Here is a 22,508-nt window from a genome sequence, read left to right on the forward strand (position 1 = left end):
CCTTACTATTAATGGGATATTATAAATTAATGAAAAGAAAGAGATGAATCAATTTGATTGGGAATCAACCGCATTAATGATGAACTAAAGGGGAATTAAACGTCAATTATAATATTAGCGAAGAAAGATCCTCGATAATCCTTCCGCATCCTGCGGCAATCCGACTTACTTATCGCGGAATCCTTTTGTCATTATCCTCGATCAATAAAGTAGGTCGGTTGCATAGTATCGCCAGAAGATGGCGGTAGTACATCCGTCACTTAAAGTGGAGCCGCAGAGCGTGGATATCGGGGGCGGCATTTAAAAATGGCGACGCACTTGTCAGTATTGTTTTATATTATTAATCCGGCGGGAATCGAGAGTATTATCGTGGATACGCGACCGTTGATATAAGTATTTATTGCTCTCGCCGTCGTGTTACCGTTGCTACCAAAGAGAAACGACGATGATTTCCCCAGTTGTCGTTTGCATCACACTGACTGTCACAAGTATGGCTGTTGTTATGAACTGGAGTCACGTTCAATATTGTTATCTTTACGTTGTGCTGACTTGCTCCTGTTTGCTCGTCGGCCCGTTAATCATGATACTGATCAACATAGCTCTCTCGCCGAGACACCAGACCGGCTCTGGTACCGTTAGAACTATTGCTGAGATAGATGCGTTCCACAACATGTTACTGGTATGTTAATGATGAATGTCATCGGTGACAAATTGATAACATTCTTCAACATTGATAATTGATACTTAACATATGGCAGCATACCGTAGCTCATATAATCGATAATGCTGAGTATTGTCCTGTCAACAAGCCGTGAAGTGAGGAATATTTCCTTATCGCTTCTGACCTTGCATTCTGATCTTCCAGAAAGGATACGAGCCGAAATCAGCCACCGCTAGGAAACACACGCGTTATCCTGTGGTTTTCACTCGTCTGGTGGACGGTGCTCTGCAGAACTTGCTGGATTTAGTTTTTCAGGACTTTGTTGGTTCTTGGTTGAACGACTTGGCTTTTGGCTCGGAACAGCTGATAGATAATATGAAGCAGGATGTGTGGGGCGCGATACAGAGCCTCCATGACCGCTTATCGCGTGTTGATCACACGAAATTAGTTGTTTGTAATATAGTGAACAAGCTTACCTTTCACTTTGAGAAGATCAGGATAGCCCAAGCAGCTTCGTAAGTTTCCTCCTCATTGGCTTTGAGACATTTATATAAGAAATGTAAGATGATGGAACGAGATATTTAAAAGGAGAAAATAGACCGGTAAGGGCAAAAGCACAGATCGTATAGTGCCATATCTGTAATTTCGCCCTTATCAGCCTATTTCCTCCTTTTTATGATTGAACGTCCGAGGGGCTTAAAAATAATCTTTACGATTTGAAACGTTTGCCGCATTCAGATCGGAAGGGGAGGATCCTGTATTTATTTTATCGGCGCATCTGATGTCACCTGTTGCAGAGTTGGAGTATTTAAGAAAAATTAGCGAACTTTATATTCTATTTTTATTACCACGCAGTTACTCCCTATCCCCCGTAAAATTCCTCCTGAGGGAGGTTCTCACGTGCAAAAGTGAGTGTATATTATCATCTCATATTGGTGAGTGATCAATCGGTCGGCATCTCCGAATCTGTCTATCTCCGTTTCAGTCCTAAAGCCAGCGATAGATTTGATCACGGATCCCGACTACATCAATCAGAAGATTCTGGCGTATATCGATCAGCAGCAGCTCGCCGAGGCGATGCATAGGAAAACGTACGAATATGCGGAGTCCTTCGAGGACTTCATTCGTATGATCAAGGCCTCCAAGGACCTGGAGGTTCTAAAACATATCAGATACAATATCGTTACCGAGATCATGCAGGCCACCACGATACAGAACGTCAAGCGTGCTCAAGGTTTGGATCCTGAGAATAACGCGTTCGGCAAGTCCGACGCCGTGCAAGCGAGAAAACTGAAGAGGTACATCAGCCAACTGACCTATGCTAAAAACACGTGCGAATGTCACATGCAGACATTGGGATGGGACGGATATCCTCGTCAGGTTACACACGAACATGTTTATCGCGCTGATCGCGATAAGAACTATATTTCATAATGACGTATTCCAGGACACGGAGATCTGCGACGCCACGGAGGTGTCCGAGAGCAGAATACTTCCTCTGCAGGCGATTCTGGATAACGTGACCGGCCGCCGGTATCTGTCTCAGTTCTTGGAACAGGTCGCTAGTCAAGGGCTGATCGGCTATTGGGCGGCGGTGCAGGAATTGCGCGCCGCCGACAGATCCAACTGGCATCAATTGGGGGCCGAGATCTTTTACACTTACATCAGGTCACCCACTGCTGAAATCAAGGTGGATAAGAACGTTCGCAAGCGGATGGAGGCTTTCCTCCTGGGCGACAAGGGGCCCGCTGTATTTTACGAGGTTCAAGACGACGTTGTGAAGACGCTCCAAGACAAATATTACCCGTCGTTTCTCGTCAGCGAGCAGTACAAAAGCATGCAGGAGGCGTTACTCAATGAGAGAGCAGAAGGTCTGTGTTGGAGCCAAGTTTCAGGCGATTCTATTATTATCGCCGATGCGATAAACGCTCTTTGTTATGAAGGTTTGGTCGAGGATCGCGGGATGGCGGACGGTACCCTGTCGGAATCTTCATCCTTGCTCGTTGGTGAGCGCTCGAATTACGCTCGTAGTAAACTGGATCAGCTGCAGGAAAAATTGAACAACAAGATGCAAGCCTTACAGGCGCTCAGGTCCTCTCTCAAGCCCGAGAGCAAGGTGCTGAGCATTCTGGCGAAGGAGGTCGAGTGGCTGCAAGGCGAGAAACGGCAACTGGAGGCGCATCTGACCCACACGGAGATGTGGGCCGAGCACTTGGGTCATTGGAGAGCCGACGTGCAAAGCGCAGAGGTAAATTCAATATATCATTCACCGATGCTCATACGGAAGGTCTTACTAGGCTCGCAATATTGTTGATTAGATGCCCGATAACGGGGACCCTCCGCAATTTGTACTGGTTGTCCATATGGCGGAGGAAGACAACGACGAGAGCATATCCAGCGGATGGGTGGTGTTGAGGAAATTACAAGACTTTCAGGATCTTCATAGAAAATTGCGCCAGCTGTGCTCTAACGTGAAGAACTTGGACCTACCCTCGCAGCCCCTCAAGTTCTTCGGGAAATCCGACAAAAGCACCCTCGACAAAGCTAGGATGCAGATACAAAAATATTTAAATGTGAGTCTCGCGATGGAGTCCCTTTCAATCCGCGAGTCCATACTAATAGTCGCTACTTACCTCGGGTGAGAAGCTCAAATTTAAATTTAGACTCGAACTTTTCATTTGGATTGTATAATATCTGCAACATGCATTTGTAATCGCGCGATTCAACGGAAAAACTCACATCTTATTCTATATTCGAGCCTGAGGTCACCTGAGGCAAGTTTCAACAACTATGAGGAGGACTTCATATTTGAAAACTTTGTCAGCAAAATACTGACTTCTTTCTACAAGTTTCTTTTCACAATTTTCTAAGTTCACGTCGTATTGGCTGAACTCGTCGTCAACTTTGACATCCCTTTAACACGGGGTCTTAAATTTCTCACACTGAGATCTCGTTGATTCTCGCAGTTTGTCCTGGAAGACGAGAGGCTCAATCAGAGCGAGGCATTGTACGCCTTCCTCAGCCCAAGCTCGGAGCATTTGAAAGCCGTAGCGCCGTCCCCCAAGAAATCTCGCTTCTCTCTGTCGACGTTATTCAAAACGTACGCATTTACTCTCGCACGCGATTCGTTCGAGTCGTCATCGTTAATTCCGCGTTAATTTCTATGACAGGTCTGTTGGCAACAACGAGCCGCGCGACAAAGAGGACGAAGAGGATTATTCGTTGTTGCTGGACGATAGCGAAAGCGGCCGTACCGCCACGGACAACTATCTAAACGCAAGCAAAGATGCGATTGCGGAGCCTTTGTATACGCTTCTAGGAGAAGTTTTCGACTTGAGAGGGGTGTTCCGTTGGCTCCGGCGATCTCTGATTACCTTTGTACAGATCACCTACGGACGGACCATAAACAGGTAAAACTTCACGCAAACGAAAAACCTCACTCGTACGCAGATTTTTCTTTGTCTTATTACATTTAGCTCGTTGCAATGCTGCTGCAAGCTTTTGTGCTGTATGGAAGATAACGAAAAATTGAACTTAATATAAGAGGGCCAATCGAAACAATTACGTCACACCACGAGGAGGGTCTATTAGTTTTCGTGACAGCTGCGATGGAAGGGAAGAGTGGAATAAAAGTCATGGAATATCACATTAAATGGCATAATTTGGCATAATTAAATACGGATGTGCGTGATTATCCACTTTGTTTATATTCGTGACACATTTGGTTACATTTGGTGAGAATTTTTAAGTTTTGACGTCGTTTGGCGTCAATGATCAAAATGTTAATTTTTTTATATTTATTCTGTTGAAAACGCAACTTTTGCTAATTATGTAACTGTAATTTTGCTAGACCGTTTGGCTGTTCACGTGCTATAAGCATTATTCTGTCTTTATTGTTCATTACATACCAAAGAAAGATGGAATAGCCCCTACAATCCATGAGCGCTCAAATGAAACACAGTCAGTGTCGGCGGTGGAGAGGGGGATAAAAATATCCAAACTTCGCCTGACTTAATTATTAAATGACCCCATAAAATGAAATCCTAAAATACTTGAAAAGTGCACAATTATCTTGTTAGAAATAAATACGTATACGTATAAGTTTAATATTTTATTTCAATTTTTTTTATACGAAAAACAATCAGCCTCCTTTTTTCTCTTGTGAAGATACTTCGTTATAGTATCAACGGATGTTTTGCAAAGTAATATTATTATTAATATATCAATTTAATGTTAACATTAATATACATATAAATAATGATAATATTGACATCAATGATATACGTTGAATATCATTAATGTTAATATTAACACTGATCGCGCAGGCAAATCAGAGATACCGTCGCATGGGTGTTCTCCGAGCCGATGCTCCACTATTACATACAACTGTTCACCAAGTCGTGGTGGCCGAACGGTCAGCTCGTATCCGAAGCCGTTCTTCGCACCGACGAGGAGAAGCTGAAGACACGGGGCGAGGCGCGCCGGCAATTTATCAACAATGTACCTGAAGTACTGACGAACTTGGTGGGGGCGCAGAGCGCGCAGCGCGGCGCAACCAAGGTTTTCGATTCCCTGCAGAACGTCAACCTGAACAAACAGTTATTTTACGTGAGTAATTGGTCCGAGTGAGCGGTGTCTCTGACTTCCCGTGCCGTCGTATGCTTTCTCCCCATCTCTCATTCTCATTCCTCTTTTCCTTCGCAGGACATATTTGAGGTATTGATGTACGAAGTATTCCCGGAACTGCAGCGCAAATAATGTCACTTTTAACGAATAAATCAATGTGATCATACGACGAGTATGCAATCCCGTTCACTTCCTTCCCGGAGGATTTCATTGCGTTATCACTCCAGACGCATATCCGAGAGAGCAAGAGTTCCAAACGGTCATCATACGCGGCCCACACCGAGAGAGAGATACGTGTGTGTGTGTATATGCGTGTGCACTTGTTAATGCGGGAAACGTACGATAAACTACAACGCTTTATCATTCAACATTTTTAGATATATATACGAGAGATGTCGTATATATATATATATATATATATATATAAGGAAAAAAAAAAATATATATATATATCTTTCCTTTCTTCATACGCAATCTCTCGAAACGTCTCTTTGTGGGACATAACAAATGTATATTTATATCGTATCACACATCTCTCGTAAAACTAATTCGAAGTCCGCTCTATTGCGTACACAATGATGTGATGTTCGGAGGCATGCCTGGTAAGCGCCGTTTTTTATAGTTACCGCAAAATTAATACAAGCTCTACTTAATCACTGTACTTGGGACGGAATGCATCTCGAACACGCGAGATCGACGTCAGGGTAGAAATGTTACAACTCCATTGTGTGTTTATTATTTCGTCAATTTTAATTCGTCATATAAGGATATAAAGTATAAACAATTGAGCTGGCGCGCATAACTTGCAGTTTCAACAGCATTATGATATATCTCGTTTATGTTTCTATAATACATTTTAATACTTTCTAATAGCCTCTCGCGTAGTGGGAATATATATATATATATATATATATATATATATCTTATGTAAGTAACACGATGTGTACCTATGTTATCTGTCGCTTTGCGGAGAAATACGTGTCCGGTTTCGGTGGAGGGAAACAAATGGCTGCGAGGGCGAGAGTTTGCTAAAAGGTTAAGAGAAAAATATTTGGCCGGATAATTGCATATCGTTTATAAATAATGTTATACAACTGATATGAAAGACCGATGAGAGCGTAAAACGATTTGGAAGTAATGGACGTGTGTAAGATCTCGATAAGGGCGACCGCATCTCCTCACAAGCACGATATCACGCTAAAAGAAGCTGTATCGCTTCGAATATCGATTTTACGGTAACTATAAAGAGTACGATGAAAGTATAAATTATGTGTGTGTGAGAGAGAGCTCGTAGACGTTATTACGGATTCGAGGAACACGCTCGATATACAAATGAGGGCGCCGGATAAACGGAGCGTGGAACAAGCGACAGAGATACGCATCTCCTTTAAGGTATAAACATATCAATGCAGACTTACAGATTTCCCTTCTCTCGTTTCACGACATTAAAAATAGCGATCGTTACTGTACGTCGTGAGGGATTCGAACGTATTCATGAGTACATGTGTGTGTCGAGGACCTTGTGAATCGATTCGTAGATTACTATCTACGGAAATATAAACGATCTATTACTTGTACTGTGCAATATAAATACTGCTAAGTTCTTAGTAACGTTGACTAGATAGTTATAAGCGATATTTCGAGGAATAGAAAGAGTATTCGAGTTATAATAGGAACGGACGAAGTGTATAGTATACAGAAAACATTGATCTCTATGTCCGGAGTCGATCGAGCGCCACTACACTCAATAGTAGTGGCCCCCTCCAACCTTCCTTTCTTTCTCTCTCTCTCCTTTTTGCTATGTGTAATATGTTTTATAGCGTACTTTAACGATACTTAAACATCCAATCTAAAATGAATCATGAGAATACAAGGAACTGTAAACAGGTGTACAAACAATACTTAACGAATAATGAAATATTCTTTGTCTTTATACAGAGGGCCGTGCGCGCATCTTTCTGTTCGTTCGAATCACAGTATGTCTCCAATGGCAATAATATTTTGCTGACTAGGCGAACCTTCTTGTTCCTTCACCATCCACTAGTGTGTACGCGTCTCAAGAAGAAAAAAGAAAGAAAAAAAAAGAAAAAAAAAGAGCGAAAGAAAAGAGGAAGAAAAAGAAAATGAAGAACGTATCCTCCTTCTTCGTTCCTTTACTTGGCAGTGAACTCGGGCCAATAATTTATGTAATAACGTTGTGTTAATCCCTCGAACAGTCTGTCGAGCCACATCGGTAACCCGTCCAAAAGGTTGTCTTGATATAAAACGTTGTTTCCACCCTGCAAGAAAAGTACCGCAGCACGCACACGATTAATAGATATTAATTGCAACAATTAATCCTATGCGAGACGTAACACTGCCGTTAATCGTCTATTAACAACCGACAATCGCAGTAACAACAGTGAAACAACAGAAATTCTCAGCGACCTGTCGCTCTATATATAGTTTACCTCATCCTGAGACATATCGGAGTCGTTGGAACTGTCGAAACCGATGAAAGCACCGGCTTCCGCGTCCTCCGGTCTCTGAGTGAGTTGCTTGGTGATCCTCTCTATGCGCTACATAACGTGACACAACACAAACGTTAAAATTTCAGACCGCACAGAGGTTCCTTTTCCCCTCTTCTCAAGGTATTCCGATACATACCTTGATACTTTTACCTTTCGTCATTAATGTACATTCCGGAAGTTTGGCGTGGTACATGCAGAAGTATTTGCGGTGGCCGTTCAAGGACAACACCGTTCCCACGCAATTCTTTGCATTTATGTTCAGCTCTTTGTGGTCGAATAAAGTGAGAGATAAGAGTTTCTTATACCAATCGAGACCCTTCTCTAGTGACATGTGTGCGAACATAAGCGTCCTATTCTTCCTGCAAGTGCCGAGTTGCTCAGTCTGTGACGCATTCTTGATTCACAAAATTAATCGATGCATACTAATTACACGATTAGGGCCATTCAGCAATTACGTTACACGAAATTTGAGTATTTTCCCTTCCTTCCCCTTCGAAGTTTTTAGATCCCTTTCCAATTTTACCCCATGTGGAATTATCCTCCCCACCCTGCCTCCATATTATATTATTAGATTTTTTTAGATCCAGCACAAAAATAAGAACCGTGTCGAGGGCCTAAATGGCTTTTACTCCCCTTCCTCCTTCGTGGCGTGATGTAATTATTGAGTGACTCTTTATTGCCGGGTGATATTTGGCACACATGGCGGACTCCATTAATACCGTCCCATTCCTTAAAGCATAGCGACATCGAAAATTTCTAATCTGGAACATTATTTATACATCACGACTGTTGGTAATTTGAATGAATCGGCAACGATTCTCCGAAGCTGCAATCGTGGTGATGCGCAAATATTCAAAAATAACGTGCCCAATAAGAAATTTCCGATGTTACTACGCTTAGGGAATGAGACAGCATTAATGAAGTCCGTTGTGCTATAACTATAACGTACAGCGCACCGTCTGATAAATGAAATGCGGCATACCTATAAGGCCACACAGCTTTGTGGAAGCTTGGCAACAACTTCAATCGACTCGGAGTGTCGACCAGCAGAATGATGGTTCGGCATCCGGGCTTTAAAAGCCGGACCAATCCATTGTACTTCTCCGCGCGTAATTCGTGTATCCGAAGCTGCGGCTGCGGCGGGGACAATTTTTCCTTTCGGGTGGTATGAACGCTCGCTTCTTCTAGCTTGCTGAAATAACAAAGAAAAACGCATGAGAACGCGTATTCACGGCTCTCGACAGAGTAACGCGATATGTGAAATTTTATAACATTATCTCATAACGAATCCGTCACGCACGCATATGGATGGTACACATGCTCAATTAAGGGATTAGTAATCGCTCGCTTTATTGGCGCACGCATTCATCGATCTATTAATGTTCGGTCGTGAAAATGAATAGTTAATAAATTAATAGTTAATACCGCGATACCGAAATCAGACTGACGGATGTGATCGCGCAATTTCGCAGTTAAATTCTACTCACGCTAGGTATGACATTCCATACCCTGCAGCTCCGATTAGCACGAGAGTCGCTAGTACCGATATCAGAGGCAAAATCTGCTCTTTCGTTAGATTATCGGATATATAATCTACCGCTAATAATGCCCTTCCTATTAATCTGTCTACAGTGCCCTAGATAAAAATATATCCAGATATAAATATAGGCGATATAGGCAACTAGAGATAAGTCTAACGTCAAAAAATTGAATAATTGTGTTTGTGTGTTTGTGTTGTTTAAGTTATGCAAGAAAAATCCAACCCACAAAATTACAACTTTTGAGATTTTGTTGACCAATGAGTAGTCTAGCCTCGTGGACGTTTAAAATTAATTTTAAAAAAGTCCTTATCTTCTACTAGAGCCATTTCTTATTGTTTTTTCTCTTTTTATTTTGAGAGTTGCTTTGAGAGTTGTTAAGCTTGTCAATGAATACCCTTAAAGAGAAGAAAATGAACCACGCTTGACTTCTCGAACGATCGTAAAAAACGTCAGTGCTATTTATACTTTTTAAATCGTGTCATCAAATCTTCATCCTCATCTTTCTCGAAGCGTACTCCCGTGGATTGAATCTTTCTTGCATAACTGTGCGACAACAGTTAGAAGTAGGACCCGTCATTGAGATATGCGCCGTAGAATGCATACCTGTGCGTGCTCGTCCGCTAATTCCCCTATGACAGCGGCATACGGTAAAGCTTCGGTAGCGCGTAACAGCCTCTGTATAGTCTTTTCTAAATGCCTACGCGTCTCATTCCATATACGTTCATCCTGTGCCGCATCGACCCATCCGTTGGGCAGCCACTCGTACTTCAGATGATTGGCGTCTCGTCTCCAGATGATGACGATATGTAACAGAGGCTCCAACGGGCTGCCCTCGCCGGCCGACAGCGCCGACACGAATTCGGGCTGTGTGTCCTTGAACACGTACGCGTATCTTACGCGTTCGGTGCTGCAAAAATCAGAATAACCGGTAAATAAGATAATCGCCCGAGAGAGCATCGGCTCTCAGCTCCAAATTCACATTAATCCGCAGACGCTACCTGTAAGAGGACTCTAAGGCCGCTTGTCGGAATTTGTGCCTAGCCGTATCGTGAAGTGGGCTATTTTGTTGCGATATTAAAACGGCGCACAAGCGCTTCTGCGGCTTCAACCATTCAGGCGGGCATATAGAGTCCAACATGGCTTGATTCGAAAGCCTTGGCAAAACGAGAAACTTATTGTTGGCGATAACGTTATGCATGGTCTCGCTGGAAATATCTTTCATACTAACGGACGCCATAGGCTTCTCAGAATTCTCATTGAACAGCAGTAGCGTGTCCAGTTCCCCTGAGATTTTGTATTTCGACGTAATGCCCTCGGTTTCAGGTATACCGATCTGTCAATAACCAATGCCAGATATTGCGATTAACGAGCGGAATAACTCCGGAGGGCCAATCCGGTGTTGGTTCATCATTGAGGACACTTACCTGGACGAAACCAAACGCCACCCGGTCTCTGTGATAGAAAGATGTAAGCAGATATCGCAATCGGATAAAGTCTCTCTTCTCGAAGATCAGCGCGCGAATTCGATTGTCCGTCCAACCCGACAGGAAGTTTTCTACGTTAACATTGCTAACGGTGCGTATCAATTTATATGGTAGTCTATTTCGTACAAATTCTGCAAAAATGAACACGTCCGTCAGAGCTCGGTAGATCAAAGCGCCCGAGTTTCTCGACAAATGTTCCAGCAACGTACCGATAACTTTCTGAATGCTGAACAGAGATTCCTTGTAAACGCTAGCGTGTCCCTCTACGACAACAACGAGACACGGAAGCGAGTGAATGCCGAGTCTTCTCGCTAATGCGGACTCCTTCTTAGCGTGTACAGTGGCTAAACCGAAGCCTAGAGGCTCCAGTTCCTCGATCAATCGTCGCCAGGTAGGCTCCACTTGCAGACACGCGAAACACCAATCGGAATAAAACAAAACCAAGTACGGCATACGGTAAGTTTTCGGTATTATCACATTTTCGTACGACCTGCGATTTGCAATGATAATCAGTACGATGTCCGCAACAAATCACTCGTAAAAATAGGCGATACGTACCGATATGTGATACTCATTTTATGGAACAGCGTGATATCTCTCTTCTGATAATGGAATTGGAAATTACCAGAGAATAATTCTTCCAATGGATCGAGGACATTGTAATGATTACTGTCCCTTCTTTGCCTCCCGATCCCTTCCTCTGTTATCCCAAAGTTATCAAACTTCCTCCTTCTTTCTGGATCTGTCAGAAGCTGAATCATTCAACACGATGATATCTGACGTATTCTCGCATTGTTGCCTCTAGTCTATAACATCGTTTTAAGTAGAACGAAACATACCTCGTAAGCTTTAGTTATTTCTACGAATTTATCCTCGGCCATTGGATGATCAGTTTTATCCGGGTGCCTGAAAAAGAGCCAGTGTTTATATCGAAATATTTCATGTCCCGGAGAAACACCGTTTTCAATACCGGATAGACGGACGTACTATTGCTTCTTACCATTCTTTAACAAGGTGCTTGTATGCCTTTCGGATATCCTGCAAGGAGGCATGTTTCGGTACGCCCAGTATCTTGTACGGGTCACCTAGGGAATCGACTGCGACGACCGACGGTGTCAGCTGTATAACGAGGAGGAGGCAGAGGAGGAGCAGCAGAAACGCGTACCTCATCAATGGCGCGATATTACTCTTCGTAACGTCGCCGGATCGTGTACTTGTCGACGCGTGAGTCATTAAAAAATCAATCAATAACATTATCCGTGACGCAGTGGTAATCCACGAGGGCTGCACCCCGTCTCCGTGCGCTCCGTGCTAAACCGTGATTCCGTGCGACTCGTCGCGGCTCGTCGCTCGCTCAGGCTACCTCTTGGTCACGCAGCCGGAATTAGCAGACATATTTCGCGCGGGTCATCGTCCACTTCTGTCGTCGCATGGGGCGTTGAGCGAACGTCGCGGCGAAGTCTCACATCAACATTCCTGGGTCACCATGTTGTCAAATTAGACACGGGCCTCGGCTGGCGAGCGATGGCGAAATCTCGCGGCCGGTTTACAATAAATGCTTTGAAGCCCGTATCAGATTACGAATTGGAGATTGAGATTTTGACCAATCAGTGCGAAGTTCACTAAACTCGAATTCAGTTAACTTTGTACTGATTGGCCAAATTCAATCTCGATCCGTAGTCTGTTACGGGATTTAGTAATGTTCGCGTTTATAGCACTAATAGTGTCTCCCTGAACGTGCACATAAGGTCTGTTCGTTTTCGCTACACCGCTGAACTAGTGCAATAAGTTGAAGCGAGACAAGTATATGTTTTCTCACTCCAACTTATTCCACTAGTTCAGCGGTACAACGAAAACGAACAGACCTATAATTTGGCAGCACAGTCCACGAAGTGTATGTTTGGTCGAGAGTTGCATGGGGTCGTGCGTTTATTAATTTGTTTATTATTTTTTATTATGAGGTAGTATTGTGATAATAAATTAACATTGTATAATTGAGGGAAATGCAATGACGTCTAAAACTGTATGCATCACCCAAGAAGGGCCTGCGAATGCCTTAGCCCTTAATAAAGATAATAGCCAGGTTGTGATAGCCGGTCGCAATGGTTCGTTGTTATTTTCCATAATAGTATTATTCGTAGTAATTATTCGTAGTAATTAATTCGCAGTAATTAATTGTCATATAATAGGTTATTATTATTATTGGAAGAGACAAAGTTATAACACTACGCTATTATATATGTAATATCTGTGGAGTTATAATTTTGTTGTATTTTATAATTATTCTATCATACCTAAGGACTATATGTATCTCAATGATTTTGTGTTGCAGTTTTTAAGATACTTACATTACTGGAAGATAGATTTGAGGAAACTTGCAATCTTCGAGTTGGCAAAAATTTAAATCTTAATTTTTCCTGTAATGATGTTGCCTGGAATCTTATTGATGGTAATCTAATAATTTATTACAATTAAATAATTATTATTAAGTCACAAATATATAGCTTCTTAATATAAGATGTGATTAAACAAATCTATATGCCATATCTATAGATGAACAGGTTTGTTTCAAATAAGCTATAGATAATTATATCTAAATATTATTGAACTATATGGTAGTTTAATTCATGTTAGATTATCTTATATTACAACGTTATGTCAATTTATAGATCATATTCTGGCAACAGCTGCTACAAACGGTGCAGTAGTTGTGTGGAATTTAAATAGGCCATCCCGGTCAAAACAAGAGCATGTATTTATGGATCATAAAAGAACTGTGAATAAAGTGAGTTTTCATACAACAGAACCTATGTGGTTGATATCTGGTTCTCAAGATGGTACTATGAAATGTTTTGACTTACGGACAAAAGAAGCTGTTAAAACTTTTCTCAGGTAAGAATAAGTCATGTGGACTATGCTATATATTACAATGACTAAGCTTTGTATTACAATGATTAAGCTATGTGTTAGTATATATAATATACTTAATCTACTTAATTATTAGTGGTATTTGTTTCAATGCATTGTTTCAAAGGATGCAATTAGCACAGAAAGGCAATGAGGAAGCTCTGATTAAATATATGAGCTTGAAGCAATCTCCACTAATAAGAAAATTCATAATTAATATTATTCTTTTGTATATTAATGCATTTCTTTTTTATTATATATTTCTATATTTTTGCTTCTAGTAATACAGAATCCGTGAGGGATGTTCAGTTTTGTCCACACCAATTACATATGTTTGCAGCAGTTTCTGAGAATGGTCACGTGCAACAGTGGGACATGAGAAGACCTGATCGTTATTTCCAACATTTTACCGCACACAGTGGCCCGATATTCGCTTGCGATTGGCATCCTGAATCTATCTGGCTCGCTACGGCATCTAGGGACAAAACAATTAAAGTATTTTTGTTTTTAATTTTACTTTTATTTACTTTGGTTTTAATTTTAATTTTACGTATATCTTTTTCTAACTTCAGTTACATGTAGATATCTTTGGAATTTTGCAGGTTTGGGATTTATCGGCTAAACCAAGTTGTGACTACACTATACACACAATTGCATCGGTGGGACGCATAAAATGGAGGCCGCAAAAGAAGTATCATATATCTAGTTGTGCTCTAGTGGTCGATTGTAGTATAAATGTATGGGACATACGGAGACCATATATCCCGTTTGCGAGTTTTAACGAGCACAAGGACATCCCCACGGGTGTAGCATGGAGAGGCAGCCCGCAATCTTTTTTGTCTACTAGCAGAGTAATAATGTCAACCGGTTTTTTCTTTTATATCACGATTAATATATAATTGTGTTTCACCTTCGTGTTGTCACTGTTCGCAGGATTGCACGTTGTATCACCATATATTTGAAGACGCGACGAGGCCGGCCAGTAAAGCGAATCCGCAGGGTATCGCGTTGAATCCGAATGACGACATTGTGTACGCTTGCAAGATGAACGTGAACGTGACAACTCCTGCAAAACAGTTAAGTAACATAATGAGGTGAGAGAATATCGGTATCGTATAAAAAGGTCATGATACGATGGCGATTGAGCGAGCTTATGAGAATACTCTTGAAATTATTGCATCTCGAATGTATTGCAGGAAAACATCTACGACAAATGATACCTTTTGCATGGCGTCGAGCATAATGCATAGATATGTGAATTCGTCGCATAAGCCGATGTGGTTCAAGACATTCGCGGAAGGTTATCTGCTTTCCGGAAGGTTGGACGAAATCTGTGATCACAATGCGACCGTCGCAAGCAACAATGACAGGCATGACGTAAGATATTTATTATTTATTATATATATATGTATATACTTATATGTGTGAAATTATGTTAACTTGGTATCTTAATTACATAGCTCAGTAGAGTGTGGAATATTATCAAGACTTTATATGCGAATCCCCTTGGCTCCATCTTAAAAACGCCACCGGCAGTACCGAAGGAAGACATTGCCAGTGCTTCGAATTTGGCGCAAATCACAAAAGTTTCTGGTATGGAACAATCAAACGCAGGTAAGCGAATGGTATTGTCAGCAACATTATAATATATCGCAACTGCTTTATCCAGCCGTACATGAATCATTAATTTCATCAGGCAATGAAAGTGATGTGAAGTCTCTTCAAGGGGAAAACCAAACTGGTGCTACGAGTGGTGGTGACGACGAGACCGAGACGGACGAGACGCCGGATAATCAGAATTTCGCCGATCCCGTTCTGCCGAAGTATTGCGTTAAAATATCTATTTTTCCTAAAGATCTTATCATTCGATCGCATGCATCGCGGTATTGCGTTTAATTGTTTATTGTACAATTACGTGCAGGATTATGTATAATTACACACATTGACATTAATCCGTAAAAGGTTCGTTATCGCGTGATAAGATAGTCGATACTTACAGGAGACCACTCGCCAGTCACACGGGACTGTCGAAAGGCGACTTCATCTTCGGGGAAAGCGAACTTGAACCTATAACTCTAGAGTACAACGGTGGTTTTATGCGGGACATGATAGACAACGACGACGATTGGGCATTGTCCAAGGAAGCTTTTCCTTTACGACACGAAATCAAGGATCCGTCTCCACCACCGGAGCAATTTCCCAACCACCCTCCTGACCTGAATGAGGATTCGGCTTCCGTTGTAGTCGAGGATCAACCGTTCCAGCTAGTAGTGTCGGCTATACCTAAGCCTTTGCCTTGGGACCCCACACGTTTGATCGTGGAAGCATTGAATCATCACGCAGACATAAGGGACGTGCAAACGTCGGCATCGATCCTCATTGCTTTAGGGGAAAAGAGGAAAGACTTGAACATTGAAATAGCTACACAGGAACATTGGTTAATGGAATATTTGGACATGCTCTGCAAGTACAAGCTATGGCATGTAGCCACCCAGGTTCGTTTGCGACAGATATTTAATATTATGTTTTGATAGATAACATGTCTCTTTCTCTCTCACATTAGCGTCGGTCCACAATAAATATTTTAAGCCTTAAGCTTTAAGAAATTAACTAATCACCGTTAATTATTCTCTTCACATTCGTGATTGGTCAATTTCTTAAAGCTTAAGACTTAAAATATCTATTGTAGATCGACACTTACGTTTCACAAAAGGAAATTCCAGTTTTATTATTGTTCAATGCGAGATACTTGAATGGAGACTGCTATTTCTAAATAGTAAGTTATGGAGGGATTTGTTCGCAGATAATACAATTAGCATGGATTCCTTCCATATCGCAACTGAATCAACAATCAACTCTAATACACACGTGCTGTTTAGCGTGCACAAAGCCGTTGCAACGGTCCGCGTGGTTGTGCGATCGTTGTCACACATCCGAGCATGCTGTCTGTTCCGTCTGTCATCAGGTATGGTATCTTATTGAACATTGAGTTTCCATCTTTGGGATTTTCTCACTTATGTATAAATTTCATATTGTGTATATTTACAGATCACATAAGATCATTTTATTGTATTTTTTTATATACAGGTGGTACGTGGTATATACGCATGGTGTCAAGGGTGCACACACGGAGGTCATATAAATCACATGAGCGAATGGTTTAATAGCAATCGACAGTGTCCAACCGGCTGCGGACACACATGTGAATACACGTGAGGAGAATATTTTCTAGAACTGTACGATTGTAAATAAAAATGTTGTAATGAGTTCAGGAGAGAAATAACGAAAGCACAGTATAAATTGCTTTCTCATCGGACTGATATAAATATATATATATTGATATAAGTAAATGAGAGACAATTAAGGAAATATGTAAAAAAAATGAGTTTATATCTACAAGTGATATTTTAATTTAATGTATTTTAATTATTTGTATATTACTCATTTTTAATTACATAGAGAATAAAACTATCATACAAAAGAATCTTTCGTTGATCACATCTCAACATACATACATCCTAGTGAGCATTATTGAGAAGAAAAATTGTTTTATATTTCTTTTCTTATATTTATGCAGACATTTTAATCGAACACAGCCAAGATTATCATACTGTTGCAATGACTGATTGATTTAGTTTATCCTCTTCTCGTCTTGCATATAAATAAAATGTTCTTTAATATATTTCTATTTATAATTATAATTTCCCTTCATGTTTTATATTTTTTCGCCGCTTCTTTTTAAGCGAGCCTCTTCTCTTTTCTCCGGTTTCTAAGAGACCATCTTTAATATCTTCTAAATGAAAAGAAAAAATTAACATGTATTGATATATCAAAGAACACTATTTCAAACACCTGTAAATACCAACTTTACTCATTTCACCTACTCTTTAATCAAATGTTTTTATTTTGCAAAAATATTCAAAGCACCAATGGTTTTGAATTTCTGACGGTCCTTCCAATTCTCCTGTAATTTTCTATTATAGATTCTATCTATAATATCTAATAATAATATCTATATAGGGTCTGTCCAGAAAGTAATGTCATTGAGTTGATTAAAAAAAATTTATTGAACTTTTCGTTACAACACATCAAAATTCTTCAAAATAGGCTCCTCCTGCGTTGACACATAGCTTCCAGCGAGTTTTCCAGGCATCGAATGCGCTACGGTAGGCCTCCTCCGGAATGTCCTTTAAAGCCGCGGTGCAAGCTGCTTGGATCCCCTCAATGGTTTCGAAATGCTTTCTTTTCATGGGTCCTTTCAGGCGTGGAAACAGAAAGAAGTCGGGGGGAGCAACGTCCGGACTGTACGGAGGCTGGGGAATCGTTGGCACTCTTGCTTTGGCCAGGTAGTTGGTGACGAGGAAGGAGCTGTGGGCCGGCGCATTGTCGTGATGCAACTTCCAGTCCTTTGCGATGTCCGACCGGACGCGTTGAACCCTGCGTTTCAGTCTCTTCAGCACTTCGACATAAAATTTAGCGTTCACAGTTGTACCAGGCGGTATAAACTCGTGATGGACCAGTCCTTTGATATCAAAAAACACAATGAGCATCGTCTTGATTTTGGATCTGCTCATCCTGGCTTTCTTGGGGGGAGGGGACGACGACGTGTGCCGCTCTGATGATTGTCTTTTCGTCTCCGGGTCGTACTCAAATACCCAAGAATCGTCACCGGTAATGACGTTGTTCAAAAACTCGGGATCACTTTCGCACATGTCCAGATTTTCTTGGCACGTTTCAACGCGGCGCAATTTTTGGTCGTCGGTGAGCACTTTTGGGACTATCTTTGCGCACACCTTCCGCATGTTCAAATTGTTCCTAATGATCTCATGAACGATAGTTTTCGGAATGTCTAATAACTGTGACAGTAAACGGACATTCAATCGTTGGTCTGTGTTCAAAAGTTCTTTCACTCGCGTCACATTGTCGTCCGTGGTGCTCGTCGATGGCCGTCCAGCGCGGGCTTCGTCGTCGACCTCTTCCCGGCCTTCCGAAAAAACCTTGTGCCACCGGAACACTTGCCGATCCGACAGAGCATCTTCTTTAAAAGCTGTCTTGATCATTGGGAGAGTTTCCGCCGCGGTCTTGCCAAGTTTAACGTAAAACTTGATCGCCATCCTTTGTTCTAACGAGCGTTGCATTTTTACTTGCACGAGGTCACAAAACGACTTCCACGGAAACGCATGTCCTTACTATGCGGCTGGGGCGGGAGAATACTGAGTGACTCAAAATTCGTTAGCTGACTTCCCCCTCTACCATTCCCAACCGATCCGAGCGCGCTCTGACGATCAGTCGCGTAAAAAAAAATCACTGACATTACTTTCCGGACAAACCCTGTATGAATGTATCTATAATATCTATAAGATTCTATCCGTTATATTGGGAATACAAATTAATTTGGTCCGTTTTCAAAAGATGCCTCTGGTTGTTATGAATGTTTCATTGTGACAGCTGATTTCGGTGGTTTCAGAGAGGTTAGACATCTGTCAATAATATTCAGTTTATATCGCTTAGAGTTTCATACAAAACCCCTGTTTTTTACTGTGTTGAATATGTCAAATTTTGTGTTAACTAAGCAGCATTTACGGGAGGTTTTAGTTTTCTGCTTTAATTGGAAGAAAAGTGCAGCTGAAGCGCATCGAACGCTTGTAGAAGTTTATGGTGACAATGCTCCAACTGATAAATCATGTAGGGAATGGTTTCGACGTTTCAAGAATGGTGATTTCAGCGTTGAAAACAAATCTCGCTCTGGACAGCCAAAAAAATTCGAAGACAAAGAATTGGAGGCATTACTCGATGAAGATCCGAATCAAACGCAAGAGGAGCTTCGGTATAGGCTACAATTGATTCGTTTGAACCGTGCATTACGAGAAAAACGGCCGGAATACAAGCAAAGACATGACAAAGTTATTCTTCTGCATGATAACGCTCGGCTTCATGTCGCAAAAAATTATTTGGAAACACTCAAGTGGGATGTTTTACCGCACCCGCTGTATTCGCCGGACATTGCTCCTTCTGATTACTGGTTATTCCGACGGATGCAGCACGATTTGGCAGGTCACCAGTTCACTTCTTTCGCAGAAATTGAAAATTGGCTCCTAACTTGGATCGCCTCAAAAGATGAGACATTTTTCCGAGATGGAATTCGAAAATTGCCTGGGAGGTAGGAAAAAATAGTAGCCAGTGATGGACAATATTTTGATTAATCTGTTCATTCATTTTGTTCTGAAATAAATGCATTTTTGACCATAAAAAAAACGGACCGAACTAATTTATACTCTCAATAGACATTTTCAAATCTTATTGATTTACTTAAATAATACACAGGACATAAGAATATAGGTTTCAAGAATGAAACTTACATGTGAGTTTTATATAACTTATATCCATTTATTAAAAATGTATTAATTTATAGACAAAGGACTTAGTGATGAGCAGCTTTCCTCATCTGTACCAGGATATTTCCAAGTTCTTCTCGCTTCCTCTTAGCACGGATGTGTGTGCCCAGCTAGAAAAAAATAAATTTACCGTATTAATATTACACTATAAAATTATATAAAACAGTTACAGTTTCATTAATAGCTTAATAATTATGTAAGACAATAAGGCATGTTAATTTTTAACACTTACCCTCCTCTTTAAGAATTTCAGAGCACGCTTGTCCTTGGACACCTTCAACAACTCCATCGTACGTTTCTCATATGGAGCATGTCCTGTGACTTCACGGATCAAGTCTCTCACGAACTTGCTGTGTTTGGTTTGTTTCTGCGATAAAAAATTCAAGATGAATTATCGTGTACAAGAATAAAAGAATATTGAAGTATTCTATGAACCATTTATCACGAAAACAATAAACTAATCAAAAAGATACTTGGTCTGTCCTTTTCAGCTAAACTGGCATTAGTTCAAGAAATTTACACACTGAAATATGAAAATCTTATATGTAATCTTTATATGCTTCAATGGATCTGTTTTCCATTCATGCTTTGATCACACTAACTTCCACTAATCATTTTTTTTTCTCTTTCTTGCGATTTGGTAGGAAAGAGAAGAAAAGAGAGAACTAATGCAAATTAATGCAGGAATAGAAAACAGATACAATGTGTATGTACAATTTTTTAAACTAATGTAACCAATTCAACCAAAAAGACCACAGGTTTGTTCGTCTTAGTCAGTCAGATTACACATTTTGCCTTAAAAGTAAGACAAGTATATAATTTAACGTTGAAGAAAAAAGAAAAAAAATTCTAGTGCAGCAGTAGTTCAGCTGAAACAAACAGACCTCATTTACTCCCGATTTCATCAACTTTGGTTAACCTGACCGATCGATTAACTCAACGGAATTGACTAATCGCATTGTCAAATTAGCTAACTGATTTATATGATTGGTCAAATCCGTTGAATTAATCGGTCGATTAGATTAACTGAAATTGATGGAATGGGGGAGGTTACTGCACAACAACAATGAAGAGTCATATGGAATGTACATGAATACTAACCCCCTTTAATCTAGACGGTCGAAGACACACGGTCTTCTCCTTCTCGGACTTGCTTTTCGCCACTCGAATTTTCGTCGTTTTGTGGCCCTTGTTGAGGCCAACGGCCAGCTCGTACTTCGGAGCCATCCTGCAAATAATCACATCTTTCAGGTTATGTCGTTTATAGAATGGTAAATTTGAAAAAACGCGATAATTTCGTACAATACAACAAATCGTAGATCCAACTAAGTTGTTGCAATAATAATATCACCCAAATTTATTTGACTTCAAGCAGATTGCAATAAAATCTTAGGATCTGAGATCTCCACGTACCTTTCACGAAGCTAGCGCACGTATCGAAAGAACCGTAACCACCAACGTCGCCAAGACAAAATCACCAGACATTAACTGTGAATGGCAAAAATTTACTAGTGTTGGCTCCCGAAGCTAATGGAGGATTCACACTGCGTCCGATATCCAATAGGAGAATACGTTGTTTGGAAACAAAATATTTAAATTTCAGATTAATCTTCAGATGCTTCATAGCCAATGAAATGAGCCGTATAGCATCTTAAGTTTAGTGAACGTTGCTCTGACTGGTCAAATGTCAATCTAACTTTAATCTTAATCGGTAACGTTACATATATAGATTTAGTAGAAAGAGCAGTTTCAAAGAGCGCTCATTGATTATCGCTCTTGATTAGCATATACTTCTGGATCCATCAAGAATCTAAAAAATACTACAGTCACAGACAATAAACTGAGCGCTCACTGAGTTGCTTTTTCTGCCGAATGCGGTCTTTAAAGCGCTGACGAGTAAATTTATTAGTAGTTCTGAATAGGAATTTTATCATAAACACGTGTGATTACAAATTTTTCCTAACAGAGCACTGTTATTAACGCGTTTACAATACAAGCAATATTGAGAATGTTCACATCATTCATTTATCACGCGTGATTATAGATTTTCCTAACAGAGCACCGTTATCACCACGTTTACAATATAAGCGATATTGAGAATGTTCACATCATTTGTCTTGTTATGGCTCTCGCAGATCAGCACGATGCACGACGCAATATGCGACGCGCGATTTTCCAATGAGCACGCTGCTCTTCCAGAAGCATAAATAAACTATACATATTCAAAAATATATTTAAAAATTAAAGACCTTAAATTGTATAAAATACTTTTTTGTATACAATCTAAATAATGTAATAATTCTGTATACAATCTAAATAATGTAACAATTTTTATTCGGGGGAATATAATTTATAAATACGTACAAAACACATGAGAAATGTTT

The 22,508-nt window shown here is 40.7% G+C and overlaps 5 protein-coding genes across 7 annotated transcripts; 2 read left to right on the plus strand and 3 right to left on the minus strand.

The window, feature by feature from the left end:
* Window positions 1–273: 273 nt before the first annotated feature.
* On the plus strand, window positions 274–7,220 carry LOC106748053 (sorting nexin-25). The gene is made up of 11 exons (XM_014626239.1): window positions 274–679; window positions 866–1,176; window positions 1,400–1,569; window positions 1,647–2,041; window positions 2,109–2,532; window positions 2,605–2,909; window positions 2,980–3,234; window positions 3,628–3,761; window positions 3,832–4,071; window positions 4,987–5,269; window positions 5,366–7,220. The coding sequence occupies exons 1-11, from the start codon at window positions 446–448 to the stop codon at window positions 5,417–5,419; spliced, it is 2,805 nt and encodes a 934-aa protein (XP_014481725.1). The 5' UTR covers window positions 274–445; the 3' UTR covers window positions 5,420–7,220.
* Window positions 7,221–7,418: 198 nt separating this feature from the next.
* LOC106748054 (dnaJ homolog subfamily C member 16) lies at window positions 7,419–12,339 on the minus strand. The gene is made up of 12 exons (XM_014626240.1): window positions 11,823–12,339; window positions 11,662–11,728; window positions 11,381–11,574; window positions 11,032–11,312; window positions 10,763–10,953; window positions 10,337–10,671; window positions 9,942–10,245; window positions 9,285–9,433; window positions 8,780–8,989; window positions 7,934–8,156; window positions 7,738–7,845; window positions 7,419–7,566 (listed from the first exon to the last, which is right to left on the minus strand). The coding sequence occupies exons 1-12, from the start codon at window positions 12,074–12,076 to the stop codon at window positions 7,441–7,443; spliced, it is 2,442 nt and encodes an 813-aa protein (XP_014481726.1). The 5' UTR covers window positions 12,077–12,339; the 3' UTR covers window positions 7,419–7,440.
* Window positions 12,340–12,711: 372 nt separating this feature from the next.
* On the plus strand, window positions 12,712–17,115 carry LOC106748057 (WD repeat-containing protein 24). Of its 2 annotated transcripts, none has more exons than XM_014626251.1 (12): window positions 12,712–12,927; window positions 13,155–13,271; window positions 13,492–13,714; window positions 14,011–14,224; window positions 14,332–14,580; window positions 14,663–14,823; window positions 14,926–15,106; window positions 15,190–15,343; window positions 15,426–15,552; window positions 15,729–16,224; window positions 16,533–16,694; window positions 16,817–17,115. In XM_014626251.1, the coding sequence occupies exons 1-12, from the start codon at window positions 12,831–12,833 to the stop codon at window positions 16,943–16,945; spliced, it is 2,310 nt and encodes a 769-aa protein (XP_014481737.1). In that variant the 5' UTR covers window positions 12,712–12,830; the 3' UTR covers window positions 16,946–17,115. The 2 variants fall into 2 exon arrangements, with proteins under 2 accessions (XP_014481737.1, XP_014481738.1); XM_014626252.1 differs by having other exon boundaries at window positions 14,663–14,805.
* Window positions 17,116–17,722: 607 nt separating this feature from the next.
* Window positions 17,723–19,166, minus strand: LOC106748058 (putative uncharacterized protein FLJ37770). The gene has a single exon (XM_014626253.1). It carries the CDS (start codon window positions 18,865–18,867, stop codon window positions 17,818–17,820), a length of 1,050 nt encoding a protein of 349 aa, XP_014481739.1. The 5' UTR covers window positions 18,868–19,166; the 3' UTR covers window positions 17,723–17,817.
* A 925-nt stretch (window positions 19,167–20,091) lies between these two features.
* On the minus strand, window positions 20,092–21,620 carry LOC106748059 (60S ribosomal protein L36). 2 transcript variants are annotated; one of them, XM_014626254.1, is made up of 4 exons: window positions 21,538–21,620; window positions 21,226–21,352; window positions 20,357–20,491; window positions 20,092–20,234 (listed from the first exon to the last, which is right to left on the minus strand). In XM_014626254.1, exons 2-4 carry the CDS (start codon window positions 21,349–21,351, stop codon window positions 20,151–20,153), a joined length of 345 nt encoding a protein of 114 aa, XP_014481740.1. In that variant the 5' UTR covers window position 21,352; window positions 21,538–21,620; the 3' UTR covers window positions 20,092–20,150. The 2 variants fall into 2 exon arrangements, with proteins under 2 accessions (XP_014481740.1, XP_014481741.1); XM_014626255.1 differs by lacking the exon at window positions 21,538–21,620 and adding an exon at window positions 21,427–21,496.
* Window positions 21,621–22,508: the final 888 nt, after the last annotated feature.

Source organism: Dinoponera quadriceps, unplaced genomic scaffold, assembly GCF_001313825.1.
Source record: "Dinoponera quadriceps isolate SergipeBrazil2010 unplaced genomic scaffold, ASM131382v1 scaffold2255, whole genome shotgun sequence".
Taxonomy (NCBI): domain Eukaryota; kingdom Metazoa; phylum Arthropoda; class Insecta; order Hymenoptera; family Formicidae; genus Dinoponera; species Dinoponera quadriceps.